Source organism: Gopherus flavomarginatus, chromosome 22 (assembly GCF_025201925.1).
Source record: "Gopherus flavomarginatus isolate rGopFla2 chromosome 22, rGopFla2.mat.asm, whole genome shotgun sequence".
NCBI lineage: Eukaryota > Metazoa > Chordata > Testudines > Testudinidae > Gopherus > Gopherus flavomarginatus.
Genome location: NC_066638.1, coordinates 19,244,111 through 19,256,945, shown reverse-complemented (window position 1 = coordinate 19,256,945; position 12,835 = coordinate 19,244,111). Strand labels below are relative to the sequence as shown.

Genomic DNA, 12,835 nt, shown 5'->3' with positions numbered 1-12,835 from the left:
TTATCAGTTTAATTTCTTCAAATGGACATCTGCAAACCATTGTCCTGAAGATGGAATCTCCTGCAGCTATTTTTGAAAAAATTGATGCTGCCCTACAGATCTATGCTTCTGCTGAAGCTGATTTGCATATACACAGCACTGCTAAAGCCTTGAAAGAACTTTCTCTTTCTTCTTTTCTTTCAGCTACACCCTCATCAACCGCTGCTGTTCCTGTGCCCCCCACATTCCAGAAAACCGAACGGAAGCCTGGCCCAAAGACCCAGACCATCAGCAAGGATGAAAACATCAGGAGCTGGCAGAAAAAAACACCCCGGCGGGCTCCTCTACAGGAAGATTGACCAGCAGGCGGCCAGCTCTTCGGGACCTCACATCCAGGAGCAAGAACGTCTCGACAGCTCTTCAGGAGGAGGACCCTAGAAGATCCTCACCTGCTTCCCAGGTCCAGGATGCTGAACACCGCCCTGCTGCTCCCGAGAAGGATGCCACCAGCGGAGCCCCCCTGAGGATCCAGGACCAGGATGCTGATGGGTGCCCCGCTGAGAAGGTCACCACTGGAGGAGCCCCCTCCAATGACTTAGGACCAGGATGCTGATGGCCGCCTTGCCAGGAAGGATGCCGCTGGAGGAGCCCCCCAGGTGACCAAAGACCGGGATGCTGATCGTCGCCCCGCCAGGAGAGACGCCGCCAGAAGAGCCCCCCCTTGACGACTGAGGACCGGGATGCTGATCGCCGCCCCGCTGGGAAGGATGCCGCCATAGGAGCCCCCCAGATGACCCAGAACCAGGATGCTGAGTGTCGCCCCGCCGGGAAGGATGCCGCTGGAGGAGCCCCCCACATGACCGAGGACCAAGACGCCGATCACCGTCCCGCCAGGAAGGATGTCATCAGAGGAGCCCCCCAGGTGACCCGGGACAGGGATGCTGAGCGCTGCTCTGCTGTTCCAGAAAGGAATGCTCCAGAAGGAACAACCTCCTCAACCCAAGACTCTGAAACTTCTTACCACCCGCCTGCTCGAAGGGGAATGGACTCCAGAGCCCTGGATCTCAATGCCATGCGCTGTCCTTCCGGGCAAAGAGACAACATGGCCAGTGAGTCCAGCACACTCCCAGGAGCAACTTCACCTCCTCAAGCTTCTCCACCAGACCCAGCGGAATCTCCTGGTGAATCTGCAGGCACAACAGGTGTCCACCCCACAGAGGGTGAGGCAGGGGACGACGACCACATCTGCCTCCAGTACCCACTCCCTACAGGCCTCCTCCTCTGCCCCTTCTGCCTCCCCATCCACGGAGTCCAGACCCTCAGGGCCCTCAACAAGCACGTTCGCAAGACCTACAACAAACGGATTGCTTTCCGGTGTAGCCGCTGCAATGCCCTCTTCGAGACTCAAAAGAAATGCAAGTTCCATCCCGCCACATGCAAGGGACCCCTCACAATCACGAAGGTGATGCTGACATCCTGCTCCAACTCCGACCCCCACCGATAGTCCGGCTTCAGCACCCCAAGCAGCATCCCCACCGTCACGGCAGGCAAGGGGGGGACCAACCGCTAAGCGAGGAAAGCGCAACCCCTGCCTCGAGGACTGATGATGCCACCAAAAGGACCAGCCCCATCTCCAGAAACCCCACGCTGGACTCTGCTGTGAAGGGGATCACTGCCACCTCCAAGGTCAACGACCTCATCAGACACCTCAGCGACTTCATACAAAACATCCGGTGTGACACAACCACGAGACTGTGCAGTGCTCCCCCACAGGCAACCTCATGTCGCCCTGCCATAGGAGCAACTAACACCACATGCCAGGCCACATGGCGAGACCCAGGCGATGGAGGAGCCTCCCGCAGCCCCCGGTTTCCACGGCCGGACCCCGCCCCTGGGAGACCAAACACCTCTCTAAGGTTACCCAACGAGCTTCCAACTGCCAAAAAACCCATGCCCCACCGAGGACCCTTCACCCAGATACCACCTGCAGACAGCCGGATACCACCTGCAGAAGATCTCGAACCATCCCCAGTGCTTCCAAACAGAGCCACGCCCCCACAAAGCCCAGCACTGGTGCTTCCAGAACTCCACTTCCTCCCGGAAGATCCAGCACTGGCTCGGAGACACCGAGAGCGGTCCCCTTCACCACATCAGGACCCCTGCCTCAGGACCCACCTGAGCACCGCTCCCTAGGTCGAGGAACAAGAAGACCAGCACCTGAACCCATGGAGACACCGCAGCAGGAGGAACAACAGCCACGAGCGAGAGTCGCCACACCATGGCAATCTGCCTGGGTGGGAGAACTGGCAAAGGCCAAGGACTTCGAGACCTTCAACAGCCTGACAGACAAACTGACTGCAGGACTCTCTGCGGAAATTGCTGCCAGAAGCAGGGAACCCCAGGAGACTGCACAGGCCACACGCAGATTCCCCACGTCAGGCCATAACAACACCGCCAGAGAAGGCAGGAGGGGGCACGTCGGCCACCACTACGATCCGGCGGCTGCATCCCATATACAGAAACTATACAGGATGAACCGGCCAAAAGCCACGAGGGAGATCCTCGACATGACCTCCTCATATTGTGCCATCCAGCCCGAGAGACTCCACTCCTACCTCAAGGACGTGTTCGATAACGAGGCTCTGACCGACTTGCGACGCCCGGAGTGCCTTCTCCCGCTACCCCGGATCGACCTCACTGAAGATCTGGAGTGAGATTTTTCCCCCCAGGAGGTGCAGGCAAGGCTGACAAGGACCAAAAACACTGCCTCTGGAAAAGATGGCATCTACTACCACCTGAGGAAGCGAGGCCCCGGCTGCTTGGTGCTTGCTGCCATCTTCACCAAATGCAAGCAGTTCCATCGCGTTCCTCGTTCTTGTAAAAAGTCCATGACCGTCCTCATTCACAAAAAAGGGGACCGAGACGACCCCAGCAACTGGAGGCCCATCTCCCTCTGCTCCACCATCTACAGGGCTGTACACTAGCTGCCTTGCGGCAAGGATCACGGAGTGATCAATTTGAGGGGGCGCCGTCAGTTCAGTCCAGAAGGGCTTCATGTCCTCCGAAGGATGCTACGAGCATAACTTCCTCCTTCAGACGGCCATCCAGGAGGCCAGGAGGTCCAAGAGGCACTGCGTCATAGCATGGCTCGACCTGACCATCGCCTTCCGGTCCATACCCCACCACCACATCTTCGCCGCCCTGGGAGAGTTCGGGATGCCAGCCACCTTCATCCAGATCCTCCAGGACCTCTACAAGGACTGCACCACCACCATCCATGCCACGGACGGAGAGACAGACGCCATCCCCATCCGCCGTGGCGTGAAACAAAGATGCCCCCTCAGTCCCATCATTTTCAACCTGGCCACGGAACCGCTCATCCGAGCCATCTCCAACGGTCTGACCAGCTTCGACCTGCTTGGCAAGAAAATCAGCATTCTGGCCTATGCGGACAATCTGGCCCTGGTTGCCAACAGCTCGGAAAGCCTCCAGCAAATGTTCAACATCACCAGCCAAGCCGCCGAGTGGATGGGCCAGCGTTTCAACCCCACAAAGTTCGCCTCCCTCCACGTTGACGGTGGCACCAGGGAGCTGGCCTGGCCTTTGCGGTTCCTTATCCAGGGAGAGTCCATGACCTCCCTTGAAGAGGGAGAGATATACCAACACCTCGGCACACCCACAGGAGTCCATGTCCAGCAGACTCCCGAAGACACCATCGCACAGTTCCTGCGAGACGCGGCCCAAATCGACTCCTTCCTGCTCGCCCCCTGGCAAAAGATCAACGCCCTCAGCACCTTCCTGATCCCCCACATCTCCTTTGTCCTCAGGGGATCGGCCGTGGTCAAAGTGCCCCTGAACGAGGCCGACGGCACCATCAGACAGCTGGTGAAGAAATGGCTCCACCTTCCCCAGAGGGTGTGCGCGGACATCGTCTACATTTCCCACAGACAGGGTGGTGCCAACATACCTCGGACGGGTGACCTGTGCAACGTGGCAGTGATGACCCACGCCTTCCGCCTCCTGACGTGCCCGGACCCAACAGTGAGCAGCATCGCACAGAAGTCCATAAGGGGTGTGGTCAGGATATGCATTACCAGGGCCTCCTCCGAGCGGGACGTTGCCACTTACCTCAGCGGCTCCCTGGAGGCTGAGTTTGGGAGACAGGGGGGAGACCTATCCTCTCTCTGGTCCCGCGCCCACAACGCCTCAAGGCGCCTGGGCAAGATGATCAGCTGCTACTGGAAGTGGTGTGAGGAACGCTGAGAGCTGGGAATACTGGTGCCATGCGTAAAGACCCCGGACCACACCATCGTTACCCCGACCGCCAGAGCCATGCTAGAAAGGTCCCGGAAAGACGCCATCCGCTACCACTACGCTGAGAACCACAAGCGGAAGCCGGACCAGGGCAAGGTGTTCGAGGTGTCCAGCAAGTGGGACGCCAGTAACCACTTCCTCCCCGGGGGCAGCTTCACCAGGTTCGCCGACTGGCGGTTCATCCACAGGGCCCGACTCAACAGCGTTCCCCTCAAAGGATCCATCCGCCACGGCAGCCGGGACAAGTGCTGCAGGAAGTGCGGCTACATGAATGAGACCCTGCCACACGTCCTGTGTGGATGCAAGCAGCACTCCAGAGCCTGGCGGCACCACAATGCCATCCAGAACCGACCAGTGAAAGCCATCCCACCGTCCCTGGGGAAGATCACCGTCGACTCCGCCATCCCCGAGACAGACAGCCGACTGCGACCCGACATCGTCATGACAGACGCAGAAGAGAAGGTCCTCCTGGTAGACGTCACGGTGCCTTTCAAAAACTGTTCACCTGCCTTCCACGAGGCCCAAGCACCAAAGGAGTCGAAGTATGCCTCGCTGGCTGAGACCCTGAGAGCCCAGGGCTACGAAGTCCAGGTACACGCCCTGACTGTGGGAGCCCTGGGCTCATGGGACCCCCACAACGAGCTGGTTCTGAGAGCATGTGGGGTTGGTCGACGCTATGCCCGGCTCATGAGACAGCTCATGGTGTCCGACACCATCAGGTGGTCCAGAGACATTTATACCGAACCCATCACCAGACACCGCCAATATCACACTGAGTAATTGAGACAGCCAACCAGAGAAATAACCCACTTCCTTCCCTGAGGGACCAAGGGACGCACCCCACCCACGTACCTATCCGCTCCACCGATACTGACTTGGACTCCTTATCCATTCCACGGGTGGCAAACCCGAGCCTACTTATTCACTGACACTTTAAAAAACCCTTGCACCCCAATCTGGGTCTACGCCGGTTATGCAATATGTATGTATCTTTTCATCCTTGCAAATGGTATCTCTAACCCCCCATAACCCGAGCCTGATCCCAGATGTACAGTACCTTCCCTCTCAACCTGTGTATATTTCATTTCAAACATTTCCTTTAATAAAATTTTTAAATCTGTCTCATGGAAGAATAACCAGCAGTCATGGAGTGTGTCTGCCCTTTTTCCCAGCAGCCTGTCATGAATTTGATATTCTCAGTTGTGATCCACGGAGGCACGGTGACAGTGGGCGAAAACCTTCATGAGTCCCGCCACGATCTTAGGGGCAGTGGATCACAAGGGGACAGCTTTGAAATACTTGCATAGTCCATGATAACCAGGATGTTATGATGGTCAGTCGTGCTCGTCTCAAGGGGGCCTACTAAATCTAGCCCTATATGCTTGAAGGGCATCCCAACCCCAGGCAGCGGAACAAGGAGAGCTTTTGGCACTCCCTTCAGCCCAGTACCTTGACATTCTGGGCATGAGTCGTAGTAATCTCATACCTTCCCCGATGGATGCTTGGCCAGAAGAACCTCCTTGTCACCCTCTGGAGAGATTTTTCCCTTCCCAGGTGTCTGGCCCAGAGCACCAAATGGGCTAGATACAAGAGGCCCCGGCCTAACCTCCAGGGAACCAACAGCTGTCGGAGCAGTTTATGAGTCTGGGGATGTTCCACCACACAATAGAGAAGGTCCTGCCATACCCTGAAGTGGGGTCCCTGCGGTGCCCAGAGGGTATCTTCCTCTTCCTGGCCCCTAACTATGGCCTGCTCCAATGCTCCGCTAAGGGTTGGATCCTCAACTTGGGTGTTGTCCACAGTTGCATCTGCCTGAGGAGGTGATTCAGTCGTCGTTTCCCCATTGGGAGAATGTCCTTCCCTGGGTTGTCAACCTGGTCGTAACCGAGGAGATCCCTCAGTGTTCTTTCATCAATTTCCCGTTGGCGAGTGTAGTGAGGCAGTGTGGCTCCCTTCCTCCCCAGGGAGGGTCGAGCCCCGCCAGGGGCCAGAAGGGACGGGGCCACAGGGCACTGGACGCACCCCTCAGGGGGTCAGGGGACAACCCGGAAGTATAAACGCTGGCCGGCGGCGCTCAGTTGGAGCCCAGCCGCCGTCGGGAGCAGACCTGTCAGAGGTGCTCGTGGCTGGGGGGCTGCTGAGGCCCAGGGCAGTTGCCCAGACTGGCCAGAGCTTCCCCGCGCCCGCTACGACGAGGAGCTGCTGGAGCTTCCCCGCGCCCGCTATGAGGAGGAGCTGCTGGAGCTTCCCCACGCCCGCTACGACGAGGAGCTGCTGGAGCTTCCCCACGCCCGCTACGAGGAGGAGCTGCTGGAGCTTCCCCGCGCCCGCTACGACGAGGAGCTGCTGGAGCTTCCCCGCGCCCGCTACGACGAGGAGCTGCTGGAGCTTCCCCGCGCCCGCTACGAGGAGGAGCTGCTGGAGCTTCCCCGCGCCCGCTACGAGGAGGAGCTGCCAGAGTCGCCCCGGCCCTGCTGTTACCCCGAGGAACCCCCGGAGCAAGCCTGGCTGGTCTTCCCAGAGGTACTGCCGGATCTACCACCCAGCCCCAGCCGGGAGGGGCCCATGCTGCTGGACTTCCCAGGGGCCGACGCCACAGAACAGGTAGTCCCAGACGGGGAGAGTGGAAGTAGCCCGGGGGCAGCCGACCCCAGTCAGGCTGCAAGTGTACCTGAACCCATGTCAGTGTGTTGTGGTCAGGAACCCCACTGACCGTTAGCGGTGATAGCCGCTACTAGGGCCCCGGGCTGGAACGCAGTGGAGTGGGTGGGCTTGCGTTCCCCTTGCCACCCGTACCCGGGTGGCAGAATCCCCCTCTCCCCGGCCTAAGGAGGCCATCAAGTCCAGCGATTGACTGCTCGACCCTGAGCCACGAGGGTCTGAGCCCTTGTAACTGTATGTTTGGTGCCCCGCCCAAACCAAGGGCCTGGGCCCCCTTTAACTGTGCCACTGCTCAGTCCTGTCCCAAAGGGCTCGAGCTGCCTGAACTATTGACTGCTCGACCCTGAGCCACGACAGTCTGAGCCTTTGTAACTGTGTTTGTTGCCCCGCCCTATAGCAGAAGGCCGGGGCCCCAAGCAATTGTGTAGCGTCGCTCAGCCCTGATGAAAGGGGCTGACGCAGACGACGTGTATTGAGGCCGGTGTGGCTCCCCTCCTCCGCAGGGAGGATCGAGCCCCGGCCATGCGCCTTTACAGCGAGTAACAGGCAAAGTCCTATAAAAAGTCCCAGAACCACAGTCAGTCTCATCCCAGGATGACTGAATAGGCCAGTTCAGGGGTTAGGCTGACCTGCAGGGCCGCACGATGGTGAGAGATTTCCAAGGCCACCCTGGTAGTGAGGTAAAAATTCACATCTTCATGGACGTACTGTAGGTGTATTCAGAATCCATTTGGTTCAGGAGCTGGGATCAGCTCCCTACGGACGAGGGTCTGACTACACCTGGAGTCCAACAAAGCCAGTTTGGGTGTCCCATTTACATGGACAGGAATGCTGGCCTTCCCTGGGACCTTCTTCCTGGCCCATGGGCTGGCTACACATACCTGTCCATAGTTACAATCCATATAGGAGCAATCCCTTCGGAAATGCTCCTCTTGGTAGCACACATAACTGTCTGGGGATTCGCCAGCCAACAGGTCCATGCTTTATTCATAGGGCAGTAAGGCCTATTAGCAAGCTGATGGGCTGCCACCTTGGGGGGAGGGGAGCAGCAGCTAGGGTAAGGGGACTTGGGCCCACCTGCTCCACCACTTAGGCCCAGGGCCCTAAGAGTGGCAAAGAGTTCTGCCACTAAGCAACTGGTGTGGCTGGCCTGGGGGCTGCTCCAGCCACAAATGGCTGCGGGGCTGCCCAGGCAGTTAGCCCAGGGGCCACTCCAGCCATGGCTGGCTGCGGGGCCACCCAAAGAGCTGGCCAGTGTGGCTGTCCCCAGGGTTATGGAGGTCACAGAAAGGGTGGGAAGACTCCTCTATTGATGATGGAATCAGCAACTTTCATGACTTCTGTGACAAACATGGAGCCCTAAGCATAATCAAAGAAAATATTTTTATGTTATTTATGTAGCTGTATCTAACCTTAGGAAATTTTAAAAAAGAAACTCCCACTGACCCTGTCACTGGTTCAGATGCTGAACCAACAGTAGCCCTAATGTAAATGAGACTGGATGATTTAGTTGGGTTGGTCTTGCTTTGAGCAGGGGGTTGGACGAGATGACCTCCTGAGGTCTCTTCCAACCCTGATATTCTATGATTCTAAAACAATGCTACTGGAGACTCATCTGCAGTTTTTACTACTGCAATGAAAGTCAACACTGGTGCAGTCTCAAACACAAGGGCCGGTAGCACAGGTTCGCATACTAAAGCAAACTACACTTGCACAGTTCCAAGGGTTTCCAATCTGCTTTCATATTTTCATCCACTAGAGATATAGCACAGGTATCACTGAATTACAGCGTAGACTGCATTCTTACAAGGCACAGCTAATGCTTCCCTGACTCCAGCACTGAAAGTGGTGGATTTGGACAAACTTTAAGGATAAAGTCTTTGATTACAAGATGACCCACCTGGAGCCTCTAGGAGGGTTTTCAGGTGCTCCTGGCTTAAGAACTATAGCCAATTAATTCATGTTACCATTTAATTGTGTTATCTATTGATGTGGCACACTCATGTTATTACATACATAATCAATGAGCGGTGACTAGATTTAAGTTGTAGGTATAGGTACAGATATGAGTAGACAAGATTGACCAGCATGTAGGAGTATATAAGTAAAACAAAGCTGTAACACAAGGGCCTACATGCTAAGTAAGGCCTGTAAGATTTCAGCTTAGTTACACTGGGCCTCAGGCTTAAGGAGGCCTGACCTACGTAGGTGACCCAGGAATGACCCCGTGCCAGTGAAATTACAAGATTATGGTAAAGAATGTGCCCTATGGGTGATGTTCTGGGAAAATATGCCACAGTGTACCAATCTAGACAGCAAGACAACCTGACTGTAAGTTCTGCTTACTGCAGGTTACCATGGAAACATGTGCATGTAGATGCTATGAGAATAAAAGGATCTAAAAATACAACCTATGAGAAGCGGAACACCCCAAAAAGCTATAGAGTACCAAAGTTCAAATAAGGAAAAGGAGGTTGGAACACTCCTGCATATGGATAAGTTGTTAGGCATGGTCATAATAGGATAAAAAGGATTCCCTACTATGGATAGGGTTGGAAGACTCCTCTACTGATGACCATCTGTTTAAGAGGTTGACCAGACTCGATATCTTTGGCTATGTATGAACCATTGGCTCTCTCAAGTTTTGCACACTTGTGTGATTGTAACCCTAATCAGTAAAACTATTAATACAGACAAGACTTCTTACTTGCGACTGCACATGATCACTGTCTTTGTATGTTCCTAGAGGCTTCCAATCTAAGAACTGTAGAGAGTAACTTTCACCCTGTTAATCTGAAAACTGTGGCACTGCAGGACCCAGACTAACTCCCTATGGACACTGTAGTTTGACACAATGCAGAAAAGCCTAACTAGAGACAGAGCCCTGATGACCTACAACGAAGTACTAGAGCAGCAATAGTAATGTTGAGATAATGATGCCCTAGCCCACTCTCTACATATCATGACCCACTGATCTGGAAGCCTGGCCAGCTAAGGTCCAATAACACACTGCACCAACAAAATACAAGAAGCAATTTAAAAAGTTGTTTAATAGTAAATCATTGGGAAAGCAAGAGCATCAGTAGTGGCATCAAGGCAAAGCCATAGGTCAGTCGTCAAGATCTGGAGTGAAAGGAAAGTTGGAAAGGAAATGGGCAGGGAACTACTTCAAAGGTCCAACTGGAGAGCATGGGGAGTCTTCAGCCCATCTCTCACATGAGCACAAGAGCAGGACGCCTGCAAAAGAAAACTATGTGCACGTGTCTAGCATTGGACAGGTTAGTAATCTTACAATGAACAATCATTCTGTACTGAAAAGGAGTCTCCAAGAGATGTTCCCTTTTTCAATCAGGGGCTCCATGAAGTTCATGAAATGTTATTCTGAATCACTTCTCTATCTGCTGCTTTCCAAATACACTTTTAGACAATTAGATCATCATATTCTTAATGGTTTCCAACAGCTGTAGGAATTAATTTTTAGAGGTACACAGCTCTCAAAGGTTACATTCAGCATCTTATTAAAAAAAATCAGACCAGTTACTTCAAAAGGGATTTAGTGCTTTACCTCAGGCACGAATGTTTGTAAATTGTGATCTAAGTTTCCAGGCCCGAACACAAAACAAAAAAAAGCCCACACACATTGTGCCTTGATGCAGGAGTTTTCATTAGTCTGCAAAGAAGGTGCAAAACGTTGGAGCCCATTTTCTTTTCAACATACATTAACTAAGGCCACTACACACACTACTCTACACACTTGAGTACAACTACATTTGCTCATGGGTGTGAAAAATCCACACCCATGAGCAACTTAGTTATACCAACCTTAACACCCCCCCGCCACACACACACAGAAGTAGACCAGCAGAAGACATAGCTATCACCTCTCATGGAGGTGGAGTTATTAAGCTGACAGGAGAACTCTTCCCCCATCAGCTGCTTAGAGCATCTTCACAAGAAGCGCTGCAGACGTGCAGCTGTGCCAATGCAATTCTGTAGTGCAGACCTACCCTGAGACTTGAATACTAATGCCCACGCAATTTCACTATTGATAGTACTAGCGGAAAAACAAAAAAGGAGGGAGATGGAATCTGTAGCCCCATAAGCTTCATCTCTTCCCCCCGACCCCCACCCCAGCAACACATAAAAATGCAGTTTTACTTCTTGATAGACGTTGCCAGTCCAATATAACATTTAAAATAAAAGCATTTCTACAGCAAGTACAAGACAGGTATGCCCATCTACTACTTTTCAGTGTTTTCTCTCTTAATCCTATGCCAAATGCCTGAGACCTTCACCATTTTCACCCTTTCAAATAATTTGTTTTCTAGGCTTCTCTCGCCACCCACGTGTTCAGCGTTTACCGCTACCAACACCCAGCCCCCGGCGCTCAGGGTGGGATCCTGCCCACCCTGCAGACACAGGCCTGGCGCGCGGTGGGATTTCACAGCCCGACACAGCAGGGGACCAGGACAGACAGACAGGCTGCTCCGACCTCACCCCGGCCTCTCGCGAGCTGGAGCCCGCACAGAATGGGCAGGGCTGGGCGGTCCTGATCCAGCTCCCGACCGCTCCTCTGCTCGGACACCGGTGCCCGAGCCCAGCCAGCCCCCCTACCTAGGCCGGGGAGGAAGGGCCCCAGCGCAGCCCGCCTGCGCCGGCACCTACTTTAGCCCGCTTGCGGCGGCTGGTCCTGCGGCCCTCGGGTGTCTCGGCTATGCCCGTAGTCTCGGGGCCGGGGCCGACGATAGCGCCGGCGGTCGGCGGTTCGGACAGGCCTCCCGGGGGAGAGGCCCGGGACGGTTCCTTCTTACGCGGAGTCCGCTCCGGGCCCCCGGCGCCCGAACCGCCCTCCGAACTCGGAAGGCCGGGCGGCGGCACCGGCACCTCCGGCCCGCTGTCCCCGCCACCCTCGGCCGCCTTCTTGCCACTCGACAGCATCGCCTCCAGCCCGCTCCGCGCCGCCTGCCGCGAGCTGCACAAAGGGGCCAGCGAGCGAACGCCACAGCCCCGCCCCGGCGTCACGACGTGCCCTCTCCGCGCCATAGCCCCGCCCCCGGCGTCACGACGTGCCCTCTCTCACGTCATAGCCCCGCCCCCGGCGTCACGACGTGCCCTCTTCGCGTCATAGCCCCGCCCCGGCGTCACGACGTGCCCTCTCCGCGTCCGCGGGATAGCCCCGCCCCGGCGTCATGACGTGCCCTCGCCGGGTCCGCCGGAATGGCCCCGCCCCCGGCGCCACGACGTGCCCTCTCCGCGTCATAGCCCCGCCCCCGGCGCCACGACGTGCCCTCTCCGCGTCCGCGGGATAGCCCCGCCCCGGCGTCACGACGTGCCCTCTTCGCGTCAATAGCCCCGCCCCTGTCATCACGACGTGCCCTCTCCGCGTCATAGCCCCGCCCCCGGCATCACGACGTGCCCTCGCCGCGTCCGCGGGTCTGGCCCCGCCCCTGTCGTCAGGACGTGCCCTAGCCGCATGCGCCGGGCTGGGCCAGGGCCGTGCATCGCTGGGGTCGCTTCTGGCGCCTGCGGTTGTGTGCGGGACAGGAGCTGAGCCGGGCCGGGCCGGTCCATGGGCCTCTGAGCCACACAGGGTCCCGCTTTGCCATCGCTGGCTGCTCTCCCAGCCAGGAGTGTGCAAGTTCCGCCCCCCCCCCCCCAATCCTGGTGAGTTTGCACCACCTGCAAACTTCGCAAGCGAACGGTCTGGGTGGTTGTGCACCACGGCAACCTCCAGACCTGCGTGCGTCAGCGATCGCATGAGTAGACACTGACGTGCTGTAAAATCACAGGGTGCGAATGGACTGCAGTGGTTGTCTAGTCCGGTGGGTCTCAATCGGGGTCAGCCTGGGGGCTCCAAATAGGACCAGCGTTAAACTTCCTG

General features: G+C 56.2%; 2 protein-coding genes across 4 annotated transcripts in view; one reads left to right on the top strand and one right to left on the bottom strand.

The window, feature by feature from the left end:
• KDM1A (lysine demethylase 1A) overlaps positions 1-11,981 on the bottom strand; it is a 157,012-nt gene extending 145,031 nt beyond the window's left edge. For 2 of the 3 annotated variants that reach the window (XM_050932305.1, XM_050932306.1), the window contains exon 1: positions 11,620-11,978. In XM_050932305.1, coding sequence (XP_050788262.1) covers positions 11,620-11,892 — 273 coding nt within the window. In that variant the 5' untranslated portion in view covers positions 11,893-11,978. Of the gene's footprint in view, positions 1-11,619 lie in introns of all 3 variants that reach the window. The other variant, XM_050932307.1, reaches the window with a different exon arrangement.
• The window catches only part of PTAFR (platelet activating factor receptor), a 566,600-nt gene that overhangs the window by 92,404 nt on the left and 461,361 nt on the right, over positions 1-12,835 (top strand). The gene's annotated exons all lie outside the window — the stretch shown is intronic.